We start from the raw sequence: 23,798 nt of genomic DNA on the forward strand, positions 1-23,798 counted from the left end.
GTAGAGATGGGGTTTCACCGTGGTCTCGATCTCCTGACCTCGTGATCCGCCCGCCTCGGCCTCCCAAAGTGCTGGGATTACAAGCGTGAGCCACCGCGCCCGGCCGCTGTATATCCTTAAACATTGACTTTGGGCAGCCCTAGACTTTGTTACAATGGATGTGAACAACAGTTTGCAGAAGTGGTTGGTTAAAGAGCGCTGGGCAGCCTGAGCTGTCAAAGTATTGTGACTCCTGGGCTGCTGGTGGTCTTTGCCCCTGGTTATCCCCTTGCTATTGCTTGGGAATGTCTTTGTCCACCTGCAGTGAGCCAGTGACTGTTCATAAGGTGCCAGTAGACTGGACTGGCAGTGGCTGATAAGGGATGGTAAAGCCTTCAGGTGCAACAGTGGGTCAGGGTCAAATTAGGCCTCCTCTTTTTCCTTTTTGTGCCCATAACCTGGATAGTCCAGGCTTCACGCATAGTATAAATACATGGGATAGGTCAGGAGACCGTGCTGCCCAGGGCGTTTAACTTAATGGTTTCTCATTGCTGCTCATCCTCAGTAAATGCTACACACCCCATCCCCAAGGCCTGATCCTCTGGGTCATATTGGATCACCCTATGGAAAGCTGGGCACCTAGGTATGAAAATTTGGAGTCTCAGTTTATTGCACCTGAGCACTTTGAACACCAAAGCTCAGGTTAAATCTAATTCTATAGTGACCTTGTACATCTGCCATATTGTTAAGAGACAACCCTAGTTTTCAACCCTGGGAGTACTGGTATGTTTTAACTTCTATGCAACTGACCATTATTAAAACCTAGAATGTGAGGATGAGCTTAAAATTTTTTTTTTTACAATTTAATTTTAGGAAGAGAAATTAGCAATTAAACATTCTTTTGCGTATCATGCCATTTTGTGGTATTTATGCAGATTCCTAGCTCTTCACAGAGGCACAGAGAAGCGTGGTTAAGAGTGTAACACGGTTGGGACAGACCTGAAGTGAGCTTGACCCCTATTTCCCCCCAGATATACGACCTCTCTTATGCCTCCATTTTCTTATTTGTGTAATGAGGATAATGTTTCTATCTACCTTACAGTGTTACAGTGAGGATTATGTAAGTTTTTAAAAATATAAATCCTTAGTGCCTGGAACAAAAAGATTGTAGAATAAACATTGGGGTATATGAAAATCCGTTAACTGCTGGGCGTGAGGTGACAGCAGAACATTTAACAATGGCTGCCTTTGCTCTCCATCCTCTGAAACAACAGGGCCACCTTGATGCAGGAGCTAAGAGTGTGGTATTCTTCCCATTGGTAAATATCGACAGCTGTTACGCAGGCCTGTGCTTCTTCCCTTGGGGGCCTGAATAATGTAGGGGGGTTAGCAGAAGATTTCAGAAGAGTATGGGAAGCTACAAGATAAGCTTCTATTTCACCTGAAAATTTGGGGAGTGAGATAGAAGGACTTCATGTGTAGGCTTGTGCAAAACTCACATGGTTTTTAAAGATAAAACAGAAGACTCAAAGCACTGATACTTGAGCTCTGCACTGCGTAATGTTATCAATTCAAAGGCACTTGGGTGGAAAGCCTTGAAATGATGTCGCATAGGTTAAAGTCCTTGCATGTGGCTTCTCCCAGGGGACACTGCAAGACTCTGCTCCATGATATGAATATCCCATCTGACCAGAGTGGGAGAAGCTTCGTGAGGGAAAGCCACAAGGGCTGACACAGAGGAACTGCCTGTGCAGCAGAAACCCTCTTCGTAATTAATAATCTGTTTGCTATTTTCACCCCACCATTTGTAGCTATGGGGTCAATTTTGTTCATATCCTGATTTGTATATATTGACTTGGTCTCATACAGTATAAAGGGACTGTCAATGAAATTCATGTTTATTTCAGAATAAATGGTCCCTGAGAAAGCTGAAATCACTCCACATTTGTGTGCTCATGAAGTAAGGGTCTCTGATTCATATCGGTGGAGAGAGCTAAATGTTATTGATTAGAATGTGAAGCTATTACGGCCAAGTGTGAATGCACACCAAGTGGATACTGAATCAGAAATAATTTCCAAATCTGGAATTTCCTTAAGAGTCATTCATAATGTTTTATCTTGAAATATTATTAGTTCTGTTTTATACATACACATGATTACTTTTTTTAAAAATACTGATTGAATAATTGTTTTCCAAGTGCATCCTTTTCTGCTGCTGAACTTGGCCTACGAATCAAAAGGTGACTTTCACTTTGTTTACTTTATTCTACTCCATATACCCAGCACCTGTGCCAGTGCCTGGCACCTAGTAGGTGCTCAGTAAATATTTGCAAATGAATCCAATAGAACCCATTGTTTTTATCTGGTCAAAGCCTGAGCCCCTAATTTGGAAGCTACTTAGAGCAGGTTCTGTTCTTCTACCAAACTTTGAGCTGTGGGTAGGGACCCATTCACAGGATTGTGAAATCAGTTTAGTATATGGAGAGCAGCATTTTAAACAAATTGAATAGCACAGGATAGAAAGAAAATATCGGTGTATATCACATAGTTTGGGTAAGTATTGTTTTTTGCAATGTGTTTGTGCATACATTGGGTTAACAGGATTGATATATTTCTTACCACCGGTGAAACCTCTGCTGTAACCCAGTAGACTCTCCCAAAGAACATTGACCGGCAAAATGAGAGCAATCTCTGTTGCCTCTTGCTATTTTCCAAAGGCCTGGTGAGAAGAAGAGTCTTTAGGCCAAAAGAGAGAAATGGTTACCACTCTCAGAACTCCAGGCAGGGTCTGGCTCAGGCGTGCTGATGGGGAGAAGTAGGGAGGTAGGCATTTTCCTAGGGACTGTTGGTTAACCCTATCAATCAGGTGATTTCCTCCAGGGCAGTTGCATTGTCGGGGACCAGAGCTTGGTCCCCATTTTGGAGAGTTTTCATGGAGAAAAAAAGCCAGCAGCCTTTCATGTGGCTAAGGAGATGAGCAGGTGGTAGCCAGGTATGCACAAGCTAGGCTGCTACCAGCCCTCTTCTGTTTATCGCCAAGTATTAATCACACTTACAATTCAAAGGTACTATCTGTGCCTGAATCTAACTTGCACTATATTAGCAGAAGTCTATCAAGTCGTTCACAGCTTAAGGCCTATAGGCTTCAACTAATTTAAAGAACACCCCAAGGACCAAGGAAAGAAAACAAGGTAGCATTTGTTCGGAGAGCCTCCATCCCACAGGGTAACATTCCCAGGGATCATATCATTCAGATACCTACTGAAAATATCGTCCAACACATAAATTCAGGAACCCAATGAGCCAAAATATGACCCCCAAAACTAGATTTATACATACTTAAAGCCTGCTATACAATGATGAGCCTGGGGCAAGATGTGGGGTCCATCTCCAAACATTCTAAGCCCCAAAACTCCCAGCTGGATAGAGGGTTCGCAGCCTCTTCAGACTCACCCTGGGGACTGATCCTTGCTCCACAACTCTGACTTGAGCCTGCTGTTGTTAAGCGTGCCTTAGATTCACTCTCCTTCACAGTGCAGCTCTGTCTTTCCAGCAGACAGTTTCCATCCAAAGGCAAAGTGAATCTTAGAAACCTGGAAAAAAAAGACTCTAAAAGATGACATTTAAAATATAATAGTAAGATCTAACCAAACATCAAACTCTTCTTGTGTTGCCTAAAAGGAAACACACACACACAAACACACACACACACACACACACTCGCTTTTTCTCTTTCATGTAGTGAGGGGGGAAGAGCTAGCTGCCTGCTGTAAGGCCGCTTGAAGGATCAGAAAGCAGCCTCCATTTACTGAGCACTGTGGTTAGGCTTAGGGCCTGATTCCTTTGGACATACAGATGGCTGGCAGAAAAAAAGGAAGCACGAGGTGGTTGCCAATCCTGCATTGCTTTTTGCAGGAAGGTCTCAGGAGAGTGGGTGTGGGGAGAGGGGAGTCAAGGGAGCCTCTGTGGATTCCAGAATTGCTTAACTGGGGTTATGCCAAGCTCTTAAAAGCCACAAGTAGCATTTGGGCTCCAGGCTTGTGTCTGTCCCTGTCCAGCCAGGCCTGGGTGGTGTTTCATCCCTGGCCTCCTGAGATTTAAGCTACTGCTGAGATTTTGTTATAGGAAGGCAAGAAGGGGGACTGAAGATGTTTCTGTGCTCCAGCCTCCTCCCAAACCCAACCAGCCCCTATGGAATGTGCCTCTGCTGGGCTAGGACTTGTTTCTAATGAGAAGAAAACAAGGCTGCCTGTGGCTTTCTCCTCCCTCCTGGAGGGGCACTGAGCTCCCAGCTAAGGAAAAAAAAAAAAAAAAAAAAAAAAGCCTCCTTTTATGACTATTTCAATCTAACCCAGCTATTCCTTCTTTAGATTATTATCTCTGAGGCATCCTTCTGAGTATCTGGGTCCTCATTTTAGAGGAGAACAATGGACTGTTCTGGATAAAGTTGCACGGGTATGCTCCTTCATGCTTACAGTAGAAAAAGTATCAATTAGGTGGCTTGATTGCTCAGCAGGAAGTGATTTTTCCTATGGGGATGTGCTGTGTCTTCCTGCTTACGGTTGTCTGTTAGCTCCATATTTGCATGGAAGAAAGAATGAGGCTCCAAAGACCTTAATAGCCACAACTGATGGCTAAATAGCACCTTATCCTTCACAAAGGATGTTCCCAGACATGTTTGCCCTTAATCCTTGCAAGCATCCTATGAAGTGTCCAGCTGAAGAGGCAGATTCAGTGAGGTCTGAGGGATTTTCCCAGGTTCATATAGCCAGTTCACATGACGATTGAGATGTGACTTCAGAACCTCTGACTCCAAGCCTGGTGTGCTTTAATACCACAGTGGGCTCTGCCAGGAGGGAAGAGAGAGTCCAGGAAGGAAGATCCCCAGGGGAGAAGAGGCAGCCAAGGCAATGTCTAGAGGTTAGTGGAAGAATGTGACTCACTGGTGTGTGTCATTGGAGCTGCACAAGTGAATTGTTGAGATTATGCTGTCCCCGAAGGGAGAGGGTCCTGTTATGCCCCCCAGAGGGGATCACTTTCCTCTTAAATGACTTTGAAGTCTTGCTAAGGGAATTAAGACTTAGGGAAACAAATGGTATTTCTCTCTCTCTCTCTCTCTCTCTCTCTCTCTCTGTGTAGCTCAAGGTCATGACTTAGAAGAGAAGGGAGATCGTGGGAAGTGATTTATGTTGATGATGCCAAAGTGTGAACTCTAGGTTCCTGGCCCATGGGTTAAGCAATCAGAGTAGGGGCTCTTCCTGGAAATGGAGGAATCCAGCAAAGACTAGGAAGAACTTTAAAGGAGGAACTTGCCTTTAAACCAAGTTATAAAATTGTCTTGTTAACACCATACACACTGGTGAATAGCTGTGACAAAAAAACTGCCATTCTGACGTGGTACTAAGGAACTGAGAAAGGAATAGACAAGAGAATCATAAATGTTATTTTTTATAATTTTATAACTATTTGTATATATACTAATAATAAAGGGGAACTTGAAATTTTAATATAAATAGGTAAGCATATGTCAGAGGTATCACCGATGGGAACGCAGCCATGAATTTTAGCCATGGAAAAGCTAGCTATTAAGGCAGAGTGAATGGGGGATATCTTTAGAGGGAAACTGACATGGTAAGGGAGACATACCAGCCTTCGTTCATTCATTCATCCATTTGGCTAGTGTCTACTTTATGTGTACCATGTGCCCGCGCAGTTGTAGATACAAAGATAGACAGGTACATAGGAAGAAAGTCTGTGCCTTTATGGAGCTAATGTGCAGGATGTGGGGACAGAAGGTCAACAAATTAATAAGAGCATTTCAGATTGTGCTTGAAGCACTGAAGCAGGATGAGCAGGAGCAGAGAACGCCGGACTTCTAGATGAGTGGTCAGGGGAGGCCTTTCTGAGTGATGCCCAGGAGCCAGCATGGCAGGATCAAAGGGAAGAATGGCCCAGACAGAAGGAATGACCAGGCCCCCTGGCATGTCAAACAACAACAACAACAAAAAAAAAAAACAAGAAAGCCAGTGTTACGAGGTGTAGCAGAGTGATCGAAGACGTCAGAGTGCAAAGGCCACATCATGGAGGGCCTCATCATTGGATTCTATTTTAAGATGACGGGAATTCAGTGGAGAACTTTAAGCTGGAGAGTGATGCTTGTGGATTAAAAGAGAAATGTGGGAGATTTGCTAGCAGGCCTCCCAGCCGTAAGAACAGTGTGAGCAAAGCTTTACTGAAGGGATGTATAAAATTGCCACAAAGACAAAGTATGTTTATGGTGGAGAAGTCCTATAAATGCTGCTCATTAGGGTAAAAGGGCATCGGTGTGGCTGCATGGGGATCTCAAGTTCAGATGTTCATAGAGAATGCCTCAGCCTGTAAGGACAGCACCTAGCCCGCTAGGGCAGAGGTGGGAAAGGGGTGCTTGTGAGTGAGCATCAGCCGCAACAGCATAGCCAGACACAGAAAGCAGCCGAACAAGGAGGCTTTTTGCTTTTGTTTTGCAAATATATAATGGAACAAGAAAATACGAATAAAAAGCCTCTTCATAGGGAAGGTAGTATTAATTTGCTTGCTTAACCAAATATTTATTGCGTACCCATTATATGTTGAGTGCTCTTCTAGGTATAGGAGATGCCATAGGTAGCAAAACAAAAATCTATCCCCATAGAACTTAAAGGGCATGAAAAAGCAGTAGAAAAAATAGCCATAGTAAGGAAGTAAAATTCTTTAACTGTTAGGTGGTGGTGGGTGCTATGGAAAAAAAATAAAGCAGGAAAGGGGACTAGGAAATTTGGGGGACAGGAACAATGTTAAAGAAGACCATCTGGTTTTCTTGGTTACTTGGCTTTTATTTAGAGTACAATAGAAAACCTTTGATGGGTTTGAGTAGGGTAATGACATGACCTGACATTCTAAAATAATTACTCCAGTTGCTCTGAAAACAGGAGTAAGGGACAAATCAGAACAGTTCTCAACACTCTCACTGCCATCCACCTGGTGACATCATCCTAGCACCATCGCCTCTTGCTTAGATCATTGCACAGAGGACTGATGGATCCGTCCCAATAATGTAGGCAAGAAACTATGGTGCTAGGGCTCTGACAGCAGGGAAGGTGTTGAAATCTGAGGATTCTGGATTTGTTTGAAAGGTAGAGATGACAGTATTTGGCATAATGTTAATAGACAAAATACTCAATCCTTGTTGTGTTACTGGAAAATCGAGAAGGTGACAAGTTCTAGCAAAGAAAAGTCTCAGAAAGCTTTGCCACAGGTGGAGACAGGATCAGGAACATGTTTAGCCAGAAGGTAGGAAGAATAGCAGGACCAAGGAGAGAAACTGGCCTGAGAGCCTCAACAAGGGAGTGAGAGAGGAAAAATGATTCAGAATTGGAATCTCAGAGGTGGGGGGTGTTCTTGCTGCAGGCCACATGACCAGGGTGATGATGGGGAACAGAGAAGAAGGTCAGCGGAAAGTGGGCTAGGAGTTGTAAAGCCAGGAATCCAAAAGCACCACCAAATTCTAAGAAAATGCTGTGAATCACATCCTAGGAAAGAGTGGAAAAGACATCTGAACCTAGGCTGAAGTCATCAGGGCAGGTGGGAGAATGTCCTGAAACGCCGGTGGGTAAGGGAGGGGGATGTGAGGCAGATGGAAAGGCTGACAGAAGGGCAGTGAGACAGCCTCAGCCTAGAAGGATGGGGTTGATGTGGGAACTGTGAGCATCACTCACGTGCCTTAGGAGCAAGAGGGATTTGAAGGAATGGCGTCCACTGGAGGTGGTATGATTAGGAGAGCCAGCTTAGGTTCAATAAGGCAGGCTCAATTAGTAACCTGTTCTTGTTGGGTAAGGTTCCTAGATTGGGTGAATACCGTATACATAGATATATTCGGAGTTTGTAAGAAATCGGATTGTTTCTTCTCTTAGCCTTTTGAACAAGATGGAGAAATACTGAGTGCATAATGGTTCAGTTAAGTTGCTTCATAGACAGCCCAAGAGCTATTCCATTAGAGTTGAAATCCATGAGGACAGTGTCTATCTGAGGATCAGTGTTGACAGCCTTTTTAAATCCTAAACACCTGCTCTTTAAACATTAATATCTTATTGTCCACCCTCTACTGTTGAGTTTGTCTTCTGTGCTTCTCCACCAGCCAAGATTCTGCCGAGCTTTATACCATCTATTTTTTGTATTAAAAAGGACATTGCCCGGTGTGGTGGCTTACGCCTGTGATCCCAGCACTTTGGGAGGCCAAGGTGGGTGTATGACCTGAGGTCAGGAGTTTGACACCAGCCTGGCTAGCATGGTGAAATCCCGTTTCTACTAAAAATACAAAAAATTAGCCGGGGCTGGTGGCGCACGCCTGTAATCCCAGCTACTTGGGAGGCTGAGGCAGGAGAATCACTTGAATCCAGGAGGCAGAGGTTGCAGTGAGCCGAGATCACACCATTGCACCTAAGCTTGGGCAACAAGAGTGAAACTCCATCTCAAAAAAAATAAAAATAAAAAGGAAATTGATAGGTTCTTCTCATTTTCATGAAAAAGAATACTGCTGAATTTGATTTTTTTGAATTGCACAAACTTTCCTTCACATACCTGAAATGTTGCCACCCCCCTTGTGTGGTTAGCTTGGCCAGGAGGAAGGTCTCTAATGATTCCACTTAGCAATTTTTTCAGTGATCTGGATGAAGATGGCAGGGCTGCTTATCAAATTTAACATGATATAGCATAGACAGCTGATATTTTGGATGGAAGGATCGGAATTCAGGATGTTGTCAGTGAGTTGGAACAATGGACTAAAACTAATAAGATAAAATTAATAAGGGCAATGGAGTCCTCCCTTCAGGGTAAAATATCTATTGTGTGTGTTATTATAAATTAGAGGAGACCATGAGCCAAAAAAACATTCTCAGGTCTTTTTTCTTGTGGACTAGGGTTTTTCATTTGTTTTCATTCAGAGTCTCCATATGTAAACCTAAAAAAAATACACATAATGGAAATAGCTTCATTAATTTTTAAAAAATGCAAGGTCCAAATAAAAAAAAACTGATAATTATTTTTCTTATTTGGACCACATCTTAAGTGTTTTCAGTTCCGGGTACCATTTTTTGAGGACACTGGCCAACCAGAAAAACCCTAGAGGGCCACTACCACAGTATTCAGTGCTCAGTTAATGTTTGTTGGATGCATGGGGACTAGAGTGGTTAGCATCCTCCATGTCCTGTGAAGAATAGTTGAAAGAACTGAGGAAAAGGAAACTTTTAGTTCTCTTTAAACAATTGAAGAGCTCTCAAGCAGAAAATCGTCTGGATTTATTTCATGTTTTTCCAGATGGGCCAATGGGTTTGGGTCAGTTTAAGAAAGAATTTCCCAGAGCTGTTCTCCAATGGAATGGGCTGACATTAAGTACCATTAAACTCCTAGGACGGTGACTATCTGTGGCAGTCCATTCAGGAGAGGCCAGGAACCAAGGTTAGGTGTATTGCAGAAGGGATTCCTATATTTGGGGTACAGCTGACTTGGTGGCATTTCAGTCTTAATGCTGAACTGTTCCTTCCAGGAGGTCCAAACCAACAGTGGCTTGTTTTTACAGCTTTGCACAATCTACATTACAAAGGAAACTATTACTTTAAAAAAGTATTTAATGGAAACTTCTGAGAATAATGTCTCTCAGTTAGGGAAAGCCAAGAATTTAGCAACCCTTTTAAGCCTTGCATTTTTTTTTCTCATCTAAAAAAATGATTCAGTTGGCCTCATAAATACTCATTAAGGAATTGGCCCAAAATATTAATAAGAGTTTGTCTAGAAAATCTTTTCTAAGCCTTTCAGTTTTGCTATCTTGTAACAAATAATATAATCTCTGGTCAGTCATGTTATTGTAAAACTAGCGAGTGATTTGTTTGGGGGGCTGGTTCTTAAAAATTTAATTAGGATTTCAAAAATCTTAGGATGTGGTGTAGAAGAATTGGTTCTATGACTGGACACTCTCTATTCATCTCAAATCCAAAGTACCTTCATTCTTGGAGCTCTCAAGCTTCACTCTCCTATCTTCCCCCAAATGAGAAAGAAGGAAGCCAAGGACAAGCTGCAAGCATAAATTCAAGCCTATAGCCTTGACATGGACTATAATATTAAAACAGACAGGCCTTCCATGTGGGCCAGAACTTGGATGGCCTCCTTAAACTGAGAGCAGTTTGAGGAAGGTCTGTTCTCTGTGGGAGGGGGCTTGGTTGACTCTGTGGTCACTTATTTCTGGTGAGATGGCCAGAAAAGCAGCTGCAGGTCTAAGAACATGGATCAATCCCAGCATTTTGGGAGGCCGAGGTGGGCAGATCACCTGAGGTCAGGAGTTCAGGACCAGCCTGGTCAACATGGTGAAACCCCATCTCTACAAAAATACAAAAATTAGCCAGGCATGGTGGCACTCGCCTGTAATCCCAGCTACTCGAGAGGCTAAGGCAGGAGAATTGCTTGGACCTGGGAGGCAGAAGTTGCAGTGAGCCGAGATCGCACCATTGCACTCCAGCCTGGTCAACAGAGCGAGACTCTGTCTCAAAAAAAAAGAAAAAAGAAAAAAAAAAAAAGAACACAGACCATCACTTCTGCTGACCTTCCTCTCTTCTTCCCTGTGGACCCAGTACTGTAGTAGCCACTAGTTTTGTACAAACATGATCCCCTTTTGTTCTTTTGCCACTCACACAGAAAATTCCCCTTCCTCTTTTGACAAAAGTCTTCTTTTCTTCATCAGATATCAGCTGGTCACCCAAAGAGAGTGGACAATAATGGTCTCATTTCAGACTGTGGGACTAGAATGAGAAATTCCCAAGGCTGAGTCCTGATATCACATTTCTTTGTCATGTTTTCTGGAGAAGTCCAAATCCAGTTTTAAGGCCACTCCACCTTTTTGATCTAGGAGGAGTGACTTAACCTCTCTGGGCTCAGTTCTCTCCTCTGTAAGACAGGACATTATAAGGCCATTGAGAGATTTTAGATACTATAAGTCAGCACAGAGCCTGGTGTCTGGCATGTAGAAGATGCTCAGTAAATCATAGCTGCTGTGATTACTGTTAGCTATTATTAATTTATACAGACTCTAATCAAGTTGCCAGTTTGAACTCTTGAGTACTATATTTTATACTTTATTACTCAAGGCTTTGTAACTATGGATGGAAGTCCACTTAACTTTATATGATGATCTGTGCTTAGGATTCAGAAAGATGGAGGGGGAGAAGGTGTTGTACTTTTCCTCCTCGTTGGTGCTATTCCCTCTTGTCATTAGTTGCTGGGGGAGAGGGAGTGCTCATAGTTGATTGAAAACCAACACTGGTGGGGCAGAATAAACCTTCCTTTTCCACCAATGTTTCTATTTCTAATGTTTTGTTGTTCCTGAAGATAAACAGAAGCTAACATATAATATTAAAATTTGCAGTTGGTTTGGTCCTGTGGGTAACAAGTCTAAGTGTGTGTCTTTCAGAGTTGTGGGACATGGACTTCGTGCTCCTGCAACACTCTGCCATGTGAGAATTCAATGATCTGGCTTGTGATAGAGCAGTTTTCTTACTACTACTTTTCTAAGCCTGTTAGGAGTGCTCTTTGCCTGTCTATTAAGCTCTAGGTAATACCCAGTCATTGGTTCTAGAGCTGCAGCCTTCTGCCTCTATTTAATTCTAGCCTTCTACCTCTATTTAATTCCTGTGAATGTCTAGTCATAGACCCAACTCTTCTATGCGGGCCTCCTCTCTGTGCGGGCCTGTCTCCTCACTCTCCATGTGTCCCTCTCCACATGGGGTCCCCAGTCTCTGTTCATGCTCATCTCAGGGCCTTTCTCAGGCCATTTTCCTCCTCTCCTCGAGCTATGTAGTCTGTCTCTTAAGGGTCAAGCTGATAAGGGGCTAATTGCTGAATCATTTCGAATGTTAGTTCTTGGTCTACAGTAGTGGATCTCAAACTTGGCTACACATTGGAATTGCCCGGAAAGCTTTAAAAAATCCTAATTCTTCTAATAATAGCTTTATTTGTTCCCCCAAAAACTCATATACCACAGTGTTTAAAAAAGCTCATGTGAGTATGTAAAAACGTCAAAGTGGTTATTTCTACTTTGTGTTAATTTGGTAGATTTGGGGGAAGGAAACAGTATACTATTTCCTTTTTTGAAAATTGAATTCCTAGAATACCTCTCGGCTCACTCAACAGCAGCAGCATTTGTTGTGCCAGGCACAGTGCTAAGTACCTCCTAAGCTCTCCACATTCATTTCCCTATTTTAATCTTTGCAATAATCTCACGAATGAGCCCAAGATTTTGCCCTAATTGATTAATGAGGATCCTGAGGGCCTGAGAGCACATCTATTTGTGCAGGGCTATACCAAAGGCAATGCTGAACTCCACCTCAGGCACACCTGGTGCCAGAACCTCACTGATTCTCCACCCCATGGGAAGGACACCTTACCAAGTAACTTCCTGAGGATGGACCTGCTTTAACTTTGGGGTTGCATGCTTTTTAAATTTAGTTACATTCTTTTGTACCTCAAGAGCTTCCATAAATTTGATTTCAGACTCACTCCCAAGCAGCCTAGGTATCTCCAGGAATGGCAGGCCATTTAATCAATTAGGATTTTTAATGCACTCAGGAGATGTTACTGTAGAAAAGCATCTACTTATAGCACCTAATTCAGCAGAACCTACCCTACCTTTTACTTAGTCTTATTTTAAATAACTTTGAAGTTATGAGCAGTGCTATCCCCATTTTGCAGAAAGGGGAATTGGTATGCCAAGTGTTAATTATCTACTAAGTATTAGTAATAACTGCCACTAAGTGGGCTCTTACTAAGTGCAGGCTCTGTACTGAGCTCTTTGTATCCTGTGTATTAGCCTCATTGTACAGATGAGGAAACTGAGACTGAAAAAGGTGAAGCTACATGCTCAAGGTGATAAACAGCTATAACTGGGCTAACAATTGTTTGTTCGCTTGTTTGTTTTTTAACTTGGTTATAAGCAAAACTGCAAGACATGGTCTTCATCAGCTCTGTCCCTTTCATTTTACCCGCCTCTGCTGTGTAGGCCGTGGCACTGGAGGACCCTATCTGGAATAAACCGTTGAGGCATAAACTGAAGGTTCTTTCTGTGTATTGAGTGGCTACTTAAAAGCTATTGTGAAACAAAGAATGTTGCATATTACATAGAGGACAAACAGGCTCTAAAGATTTCTTCCCCAGCCATCCCAATACAAGGCTGTTTTGGTATAAACAACCCCTGAAGGTGAGAACTGGCTCTCGAAGCAGTTTCACACTCCATTCATCTCTGAGCTCTGCTGTTTCTCACAGTTTTGGATTCGTGATGAGAATACTGTTGCTGGGTCACTTCATTATTACACAGACCCTAAGGCCAGAAACCCATCTCCCCTTTTTGCTAATTATGCATATGCCAACTTATTTCCTCCCTCTTCAAGCATATAAAGACAGTATTTTCTGGTTTGGTAAAAGACACACACACACAATTCTGTAGGGAGAACAATTCCCTATAAAGAAAGAGGTAGTCAGTGTGGTGAGTGGATGGGGTCCCAGGGAAAATGAAATCCCCAGCAGTCGGTGTCAGGGCAGCAGGTCACTAATTGGGTGCAAACCTTTTTTAAAATGTTGTTTATCCCCTACAGGGCATACAAAACCATTGAGGATGAGGACTTGAAGTTCCCCCTTATATATGGAGAAGGCAAGAAGGTAGGCACGTGTGCTTCCCCTGGGTAGAGAGGACAGGGCTCTGTCCTGCCTTCGCTCCACATAGCCCGTGGCAGTCCATGTGTTCCACTCAGCAGCTTGTGATTTTATACCCTTGACAGCTTGAAAGCATATCCCATCCATCATCCTTCAGGCCTCCTGTCTTCAGGGTCCAAGGAGTAGTGGGGGTGGAAGGTGGGCGGTGAGCACAAGGGACTCAAGCCAATTTTGTGAAAATAAAGTCCCCCTTCCCGATCCATTTGAATAACTTTTTACAGTGTTTAAACATGAACCACTTTCACACACATCATCTCATTTATATCTGACAACAAGCAAGGAGGCAGGTCAAGCTGGCTGTGTTATATCCATCTGGCAGACGAGGCAGCTGCGACTATGAGGTTAAAACAGCTCAGGCAGATCACGCAGCCAAGCGAGGGGCAGCCGCGGACGTGGCGCTGTGGCTTTCTGTCTGCTTCGCGCGGTCTCAGACTCCACCATGGAAGTTCAGACTTTGCAAGTCTGTTTACCACTTGCCCCATGGCAGAGAGTCCAAAGCGTCACTGTAATTAGACCATAGGGTCACAGCAACCAGAGCCCAGACTAAGGTAACAGAGACCATCATCAGCTCCCAGGGTTCCAGTCAGAATCCAGCACTGAACAGTACATTGTCGAACCAAAGAAAAGCTGTGGATCCTAAAGTGGTCTCTGACCAGAGGCCTGGAGGAGGTTGAATTCCTGGAGTGGAGAGCAAGAAGCTTGGAATCTATTTCCTAGTAAGAACAAATGCCTTCTGAATCATTGCATTCTTCCTCGGAACGCTAATACATTTCAACTCGGTGTGAAGCATTCCAAGTGAAAAATGTGGTCACACTGAGAAGAGTCGTCAACTGAAATTTTTTCCAGCGTTGGATACGATAGTTTTTATCAAGAAGAACTGACTCACAGGAAAACCAAAGGATGCCTTCCATGGGCAGAGAGTGTGTGTGTGTGTGTGTGTGTGTGTGAGAGAGAGAGAGTGTGTGTGTGTGTGTGTGTGTGTGTGTGTGTGTGTGTGTGTGTGTCAGAGCAAAAACACGAGAACAAACATGATTAGGTTTTGGGCTCGATGTAGACCAGCAGTGATTTCAATGCAAAAAGACATCTCAACAGAAGGAGGAATACCAAACACAAATATCTGATCCATGTAGGAATCATTTTTTAAACGAACATACCCCATTCATGAAAATGAACACCTTTCAAATCACCGTCTCTGGTTAAGAATCATGTCAGGGCTAATAGGCACTGTTCTGATATAAATACTTGTGCCTTTCGGTACAATGGGCACCATTAATGAGTATCATTCAGCCCAATGACCTATGCCTGCAGCTCCATTTCTTTGTGGAGCTGAGATTCTCTGTATTACCATTTAATATCCAGTGAGTTCCAGTAAACTCAGGAGCACATCCTCTTATCCCTGTATCTCTAGTTCCTGTCTAGCCTGGTACCTGACATAAATGCATAAGTATTAAATAAGCTGTTCAGTTATGTTCAGTATACTTTCCTTGGTACAATAGGAAGATGGAATGATGTATTCTTGGAAGTTTATAGCAGTAAGATTTGAAGGAGCAAGAGTTTTCTAATTTTAGTATAAAGTTCAGTTCACCAAAACATGATGTTCCTCAAGCATTTCAGGTAATTTCAGCTTGATGGTCTTGTGATGGGCAGGTGGCAAGTTCTGTCCATGTACCTGTTGGTCTATTTAAAAGCCACCATGTCTCCATTTTGCTTTTGTTGGTAGATACCACCCCTGTCTGAGGACTCCATGAGTTCTTGGAGCTCCTTCTGTATCCTGGACTGGGATTTTCCCTTTCTTCTCTGCGTACACCTACCCAGAAGTTTCAGAGTACTTCTGTGGCCATTACTTCTCATTTTCTTTCCTCAGATGCCTTTAAAGACTGGTGTGGGTAACACCTGGATACTTTGTAAACAAGGTCGGTCACTAGCAGAAACATCAGATTTCTTTGGCTGGAAAGAGCACACAGAGAAGCCCCCATTTCAGGGAGGAGAGCAAGAGAGCCACAAGGGACTCAGAATTTTTCACATTTAGAGTTGAGCACTTCTTGGCTAGAAGGGAGCCATTCCAGCCTCCCAGCAGGGCTGAGGGCCCCAGGCTTTGCTGTGCATCACTTTTTTTTTTTTTTTTTGAGACATGGCATCAGGCTGGAGTAGGGTGGCACAATCTCGGCTCACTTCAGGCTCGACATCCCGGGACCAGGTGATCCTCCCACTTCAGCCTCCTGAGTAGCTGGGACTACAGGCACGTGCCACCACACTGGCTAATTTTTGTATTTTTTGTAGTCAGGAGGTTTCACCACATTGCCCTGGCTGGTCTCAAACTCCTAGGCTCAAGTGATCCTCCTGCCTTGGCCTCCCAAAGTGCTGGGATGTGTCCGGCTGTGTCTCGTGTCTTTATCCCCTCTGACCCTTGCCCTCAAAAAGGTGTCATGGTTTCATTTCTGCTTAATGTGAACTCTGCCTACCTTCTGAACCAAGGCTAGCTTCAAAATTCACAGCTCTGTTGACAGTCTAGGATGAAGATGAAGACAATATATTAAATTGCAGTGTTTCTTAGCACTTATTTACTTCATCCCCACTCATAGGAGGTAATTACTCTTATCACCCAGGTAATAGAGTGAGGATTCAAGCTCAGGTCTTCGAACCATTTCACTACACTGGATATATTTTTTATGATTAAGGGTTAGGACACTGCTTTCTTCCACCCAGGATGACTTTCACTCCATCCCTCTGTGTCGCCTGTCTTGATGCAATCCACCTTTCTGTGCTAAGTGCCACCTCCTCCGTGGAGCCTTCTCAGTAGAATTTTTACCTCCTCTAAACTGCATAACCCATTGTCTATGTGTTTTTCAGTACTTAACCATATTTTATGTGTTATTAATTAGACATATCCCTCTTATCTCCGTTACCAAGTTTCTTTTTGGTTTGTTTGTTTGTTTGTTTGTTTGAGACTGAGTCTCGCTGTGTCACCCAGGCTAGACTGCAGTGGCATGATCTCAATTCACTGCAACCTCCACCTTCCAGGTTCAAGTGATTCTCATGCCTCAGCCTCCGAGCAGCTGTGATTACAGGTGCCCACCACCATGCCCAGCTAAGTTTTGTATTTTTCGTAGAGATGGGGTTTCACCATGTCAGCCAGGCTAGTCTTAAACTCCTGACCTCAAGTGATCCACCTGCCTCAGCCTCCCAAGGTGCTGGGATTACAGGCATGAGCCACCACACGTGGCCCCAAGTTTCTTTATAGTAGGGACGAGGCCTTAGACATTTGTGCCCCCACTACATGATGTAAGTACATGGTAGGTACCCAATAAATGTTTGGGTAAATCACATCTTCAGCATAACAGGAGATATTTAAGCTGACTGTGTAGGCATTGGTGTAATCGTGTTGCTTCCTTACACCATTCAAAAACAGTTCAGGATGAGATCTCAGCCCTGAGGTCTCTGTGTAGCTATGTGACAGCGCTGGTGACATTTTGTTCCTTTCCACCCAGAGGGAATTTGTGGAGATGTTAGCAGGATAGGTTATAGAGTTGCTAAGTTTCTTTTCTCCAGCCATAAAACATAATAGGTGAACTCTGGGAGGGCAAGAGCTACTTCTGTTTTTACGTCTTTTACTAGTACATATCACAGGACTAAGGACATAGCTGGTGTTGAGCAAATACTTGTACAGTGGATATGTAACAGAAAGATGGGTGGGTGTGTGGATGGATGGATGGATGGATGGATGGATGGATGGATGGATGGATGGATGGATCCTATTAGGTTTGATATGAACTGATTTCTGCAGCTGTAGACATCATGCATGCATTGGAGTTAGTTTATTGGACATCCTTCCTTCCAGTCTCCAAAAAAGAAAGCTGAAAAGAAACAGCAGCAACCTGTCAAGCTTAAGATAATGGATAGAAAAAGCACTCCTCAAATACAGAAGTGATTTTGGTGAGCCCTTTCTTGGTAAGAGCTATCCACATATGTTAGCAGCAAGGGGCCTGGAAACATATCTGGGCAGGAGGAACTGGAAAATTGGTTGTTCCTAGCCCAGGCATCTGCACTGGGATGGGATGCTTTCACTGTGTGCATGTTTCTGATGACCCTCTGCTTATACTCCTAGGCCCGGGTAATGGCAACTATTGGAGTGACCAGGGGACTTGGGGACCATGACCTGAAGGTGCATGACTCCAACATCTACATTAAACCATTCCTGTCTTCAGCTCCAGAGGTACCTCATGAGGTTTTTGTTTATATTTTGTACAATAAAACATTTTGGGCATTATGCCTCCTGTGACTCACACCCCATATGCAGACAGTAGCCAACTTGTGTTATATGTACTTCCACTGTATCTCTCACGTCTGTGTCTTTTTCCCACTCCATTCTCACTTTGACTCTTCGGGTTCACACCCTCATCACCTCCTACCCAGATGGCTGCACAGCCTCCTCCTGACATTTTCTAAGTCTGCCAATCCATGCTACATATTGCAGTCAGGTAAATTTTCCTTAAAAACTGACTCCTAGAAACCTTCAATGGCAGCCCGGGCATGGAGAGTAAAGCTCAGACTCCCATGCACTTGGTGTTCAAGGCTTATTATAATTTGGTCGGGACTTCTCTGATCTTTGTTCTTCTGCACCAGCCAAAATGAACTTGCTGTTTCCCTTACATGACCTTAGGTTTCCCATATTTGCTTAAACTATTCCTTTTGCCAAGAATGCCCTTTCTCCCCAACTCCAAACATCCAAATTCTTTTTTTCTCTGGAGTTTAGCTTAGATGCTTTTTTATGGAGATTTCCCTGATTTCTGCCTTGCCCAACCAGAAGTAACGTCTCTCCCTACTTGGGATATACATAGAGCACCTTCCACTTACAGTCTTTTCACTGTCTGCCTTCGGTCACAGTTGTTTTGTTTTGTTTTGTATTTTGAGACAAAGTCTCGCTCTGTCGCCCAGGCTGGAGTGTAGTGGCATGATATCAGCTAACTGCAACTTCTGTCTCCTGGGCTTGAGTGATTCTCCTGTCTCAGCCTCCCGAGTAGCTGGGACTACAGGTGCACACCACCATACCCAGCTAATTTTTGTATTTTTAGTAGAGACAGGGTTTCTCCATGTTGGTTAGGCTGGTGTTGAACTCCTGACCTCAAGTGATCCACCTGTCTCAGCCTCCCTAAGTGCTGAGATTATAGGTGTGAGCTACCACACCCGGCCTGATCAGTTATTCATGTATACCTTATCCCCTCGTTAGACTAATTACCTGAAGAGCTTCTGTCATTCAGCTGATGTTTAGAGAAGTTAATTTACAAACAAGTTGGTCATATATTTCGTTTAAAAATAATCATGTGTCTTACCATATAGGAAACAGTATCAATTTCTATGTTGACTTTCTGGATATATCATTTAGAAATTTTTTTGCTTCCAAATTATGGAAAAGTCTAACTGATAGTATTAGGTTGGTGCAAAAGTAATTACAGTTTTTGCCATTTTTAATTACTTTTGCAACAGCCTAAGAGTTTAAAGGTAAATTTTTTTCACACAGTAAGAAGGCTGGAATCTGGTGGCTGCTGGCATTGGTTCAGCACCTCCATTGTGTCAGGGCTGTAGCATCTCTGCATTTCTTTGACTTTCCCTTCATGGTTACAAGGTGGTGGCAGTAGGTCCAAGCCTGACATTTCTATGCAAAGATGGAAAGGAGGGGCAGCCTCTGTCCCAACAGATATTCACTTGCCTCTCACTGGCCAGAATTATGTTACATGACCTTCTAGCTGCAAGGGAGTTTGGGAGAGCAAGAGTTTTAACTCTCCCAATTTCGATAGTAGAAGGAAATCAGGAAGGCATAAGTCAGGAACCAACAGCATTTACTACAATGTGTAATTAAGGTTTTTTTTTTTTTTTTTTTTTTTGAGATGGAGTCTCACTCTGTTGCCCAGGCTGGAGTGCAGTGGTGCAATGTTGGCTCACTGCACCCTCCACCTCCCAGATTCAAGTGATTCTCCTGCCTCAGCCTCACAAGTAGCTGGGATTACAGGTGGGCACCACCATGCCTGGCTAATTTTTGTATTTTTAGTGGAGACAGGGTTTCACCATGTTGGCCCTTGTGCTGGGATTACAGGCGTCAGCCACTGTGGCTTGCCTGTAATTAAGTATTAATTCCTTGGACTGGAAATGCTCAGAACATTTAGACATAACTCTGTTTGCATGTACTTCCCAAGAGCAGGTGCTGTTTTAACAAAGACTATTTTGGTCAGAGGAAACAGAAACTTACTAGAGCTAACTCAAAAAAAAAAAAAAAAAAAAAAATACTGCAAGAAGGCCGGCTATGGTGGCTCATACCTGTAATCCCAGCACTTTGGGCGGCTGAGGCAGGAGGATCGCTTGAGACCAGCATGGGCAACATAGCAGGACGCTTGTTCCTACAAAAAGTAAAAAATTAGTTGGATATGGTGGCACATGCCTGCCCCAGCTACTACTCAGAAGGCTGAGGTGAGAGGATTGCTTGAGCCCAGGAGCTCGAAGTTGCAGTGAGCCACGATTGTGCCGTGACACTCCAGCCTGGGAGGCAGAGTGAGATACTGACTCAAAAAAACAATAGTAATAGTATTAGAAGAGATATTTATGGTGTCCATGAGCAGAACGATTGAACAGCCAGGCTTTATGGGAGAGTGATTTATTAATCAAGGCAGTCCCTGCAAAGCCTCCACAGCAGAAAGCTCTCAGCCCTCACATGGAGTTCTGCCATGGATGTGGCCATCTACATTCTATATGGCTCTGCTACCAGTCAGCCCAGTTTCTCACTCTCCCAATTCCACATTTCCAGAGAGGAGTCTGGTTGGCCCAGTTCACCTTTTATATCAGACCAAAGTGACTTCCCAGCCTCTGTATTTGTCCCTTCAGATTGTGTGTCCATTTCAGTACCCTTTATGGGCACAGTCACCTAGACCCACCACTTTGGCAGAGTTGTGAGCAGGGAGTGGTCTCCTTAGGGTTTTTTAGAGCTGGGCTGGCATCCATAGTACATGTAGATAAAAGGGACTAAGAAGCCACTGAAAGAGAAAACTCTAGTAAATGTTGGGCATGGAAGATACACACATTTCCTGGTATCACCCAGGATTTCAAGTGAGGTCAGCTCGGTAGAAATAATAATCACCGTTTGTCAAAATTCTGCAAGTGTTCTCTCTTGAGTCCTCATAGCAATTCTGCATAATGAAGACCATGACTACATTAGGTGTCCAAAGTCCCCCCTAGAAGCTGGTGGATTCCTGGCCAATATCAGGATCCGTGAATTACTGCTAAAACTACTTCTCACCAGAGAAGAGCAATAAATGTCGGACCTCCAGCTCTCTTGTTGAATGCCACTGAGCACGGGGCTTGTAACTGGACTCATGGACTTTTCTATTTTCCCCCTTACGAGAGAGGCATTTGTCAGATAACTTAAATGTTGCCTTCACCTTTCTACTTTCCCAAAAGCATCCGTAAAGGTCTTGATTTTGCTCCTTAAAGCAAAGTAAAAACCTCCTTCTCCACCTCCCTTTCTCACATATACTTTTTATATAAAATGAGAAGCAGCAGCTCCACTTGGCTTGAAGGAGAGTGCTCTCTATGCATTAGATTTGAGATCTTCCCATCCCTCTGCTACTGCAGATCTCAGGAAGGGACTGTAGGTTTAAAACTTGGGCCTGCACGGAAGACTCCCTGAGAACTCAGTAAGAATCCCAGGCGGTTGGTGAGAAACCTTATGTCACCTCGCTGAATGATACTGGTTTGTAGGACACTCAGTTGGTCACTTCAGCATTCGTGGGAGGTGGAGAGGATTTGGAAGGAAACTGTCAACCTCAGCAAAAATTTAAATGCTCTTAGAAAAGTTGTAGAGTTGAATAAAGTGTGGCAGTTTCATTAATAATAAAACTAATTGTTATTAACTACTTAGTCTGGGTGAGACAACATACCAAGTTTATTTTTAATTGACAAATATGTATATTGATGGGATATAGTGTAATGTTTTGATATATGTTTACATTATGGAATGACTACATTAGGCTAATTAACATATTCATCACTTCATATACTTAACATTTTTTGTGATGAGAACTTTTAAAATCTACTCTTAACAATTTAAAAATCTACATTATTATTAACTGTGGTCATGATGCCATGCAATAGATCTCTAAAACTTATTCCTCCTGTTTAACTGAAACTTGATATCCCTTGACCAACACCTCCCTATCTCCATGCAACAAATTAAGGTTTTTACAGGACACATCTCATTTAATCTTCACAACAACACTGTGAGGTAAGTATAGCTATTATACCCAATTTACAGATTGGGAAATTGGAACCAAGAAAGTAAAATAACCCCCAAAGTTATACAGTTAATAAGTAGCAAGCTGGTTCTTGTACCCAGGCCTATTTAATTAGATCAGCGTCTGTAGGGGAGAGAAGCCAAATTCAAGGAAATTTATCTGGTCAGTGTTTAGGGACCTACCAAGTACTGGTTCAAGGGGCTCTGATGAGGGCGCATTTGTCTTCAACCTAAGAGAGCAACTTTGTCTTGGGACCTTAGGGGCCAGAGTTTCCCAGAGAAATACTATTGGCCTCAGACTGAAGTTGTGGAAAATGATGGTATAGTAGAAAGGGTAATTGGGAAAGACAGTAATGGCCTTTGTTGTGTGTGCAAACCCAGACCAGACAGAATTGTGCAAAGTAACACTGTGCACCTATAATTTAGCTTAATGGGTATGTAGTGCGTCTAAGATTCTCTTGCACAAGATTAAAATTGTTGTACATGTTAAATGTTTCCATATGGAGTGGCCTCCACCAGAGCCACGAAGGGGTGGCTGGGATGGGTGGAACTGTTAGAAGGGAAGCGGAAGAGCAGCTTGAATTGGCTACTATGGAGGGGAACACAAGGAAAAGAAAATAGGTACAAGGAACCCCCTGTCCACAATTTTTGGAGCAGGGAACCCCCTTTCCCTGGGTGGTAGTGATAAAAGCATTCGCATGAGAAGTGGCCTCTGTTGGGAGCCTAGAAAGCTCGATTAACGTATTGAAACCACCTAAGGAAGAATAACTGACCCACTTCCTGTCTCATTCTCCCATCCGGAGCCCACCTTCTTTCTGTGACTCCCTAAGAACATTCCCCTGCTGTGCTCTGTCTCTGCCAGGCATGGATCTTCATTTCACATTTGGGTTCTAAATTTCAAACCCAGCTCAGTCTGGTAGTTTTAACAGTTGTGGGGGTCTGGGGGTGGAATGTGTTTGAATTCTAAGAAAAAGGGCTCAAAAATCTTCTTGGAAATCAGCATTGTTCCCATTCATCATTGTGGCTCCTAATTCGATTTGATGAGTTAAATATAAATAAATCAAAAACATGTGGATCAAATTTATGTTAAAAAAAAAAAAAAAAACTCACAGGGGTTTAAAAATTAGTGAAGGGTTTCTAGCCAAACACATTTTCAGTTTCGCTGAACACAAGGCGCTGGAAAAATCTCGAGTTTGCCAAACCCAAAGAGCAGCCGCCAGGTTTGCTGAGCTTCCCTCAAACCTTCCCCAGTCTAAGGCAGGGATTTGTGGCCAAGAACTGAATTCCAAGAGAGGCCCTCACCACCAGTCGAGCACAGGCCTGTTCTCTGGAGGTGTGGGTTGAGTGTAGGGCATGTTTTGACTCCCCTCTATCCTACAGTACCTGGTTTTTTCTGCCTAACAGCATAGGGTGCAGCCTCTCCCCCAGCGTAAGGAAAACGGTCCCAGCCAGGTCCCCCATCCTCTTGCTTAGTGAAGTTTGCCATTCAACTTTTTTATACTGTCCTAAAAGAGTTCAGTGGAGAAGGAAAGGACTTGTTAAACGCACTGGAGCCCAGGCTCTCCTCACATTCTTCTTTCTCAGCAATTCTCCCACTCCCAGTCCAGCACACATCTCATGTTCTGTAACTCAGACAGCCCAGCACAGGCCAGCAGCCCAAACCTCCAGATGTTCTCTGTGCCACACCCCTTCTTGGCCAGTGACAGGCCCTCCGTAGAGCTAGGATTCTTCTTAATTTCACCCTTCTTTCTAGCCTCCACTCAAAGACTGTGCT

The 23,798-nt window shown here is 43.5% G+C and overlaps 1 protein-coding gene across 3 annotated transcripts in view; it reads left to right on the top strand.

The window, feature by feature from the left end:
* PPM1H (protein phosphatase, Mg2+/Mn2+ dependent 1H) overlaps positions 1 to 23,798 on the top strand; it is a 290,772-nt gene that overhangs the window by 225,864 nt on the left and 41,110 nt on the right. For all 3 annotated transcript variants that reach the window (XM_058426862.1, XM_032173171.2, XM_032173172.2), the window contains exons 7-8: positions 13,629 to 13,692; positions 17,852 to 17,959. In XM_058426862.1, coding sequence (XP_058282845.1) covers positions 13,629 to 13,692; positions 17,852 to 17,959 — 172 coding nt within the window. The remainder of the gene's footprint in view (positions 1 to 13,628; positions 13,693 to 17,851; positions 17,960 to 23,798) is intronic.

Source organism: Hylobates moloch, unplaced genomic scaffold, assembly GCF_009828535.3.
Source record: "Hylobates moloch isolate HMO894 unplaced genomic scaffold, HMol_V3 SCAFFOLD_13, whole genome shotgun sequence".
Classification (NCBI taxonomy): Eukaryota; Metazoa; Chordata; class Mammalia; order Primates; family Hylobatidae; genus Hylobates; species Hylobates moloch.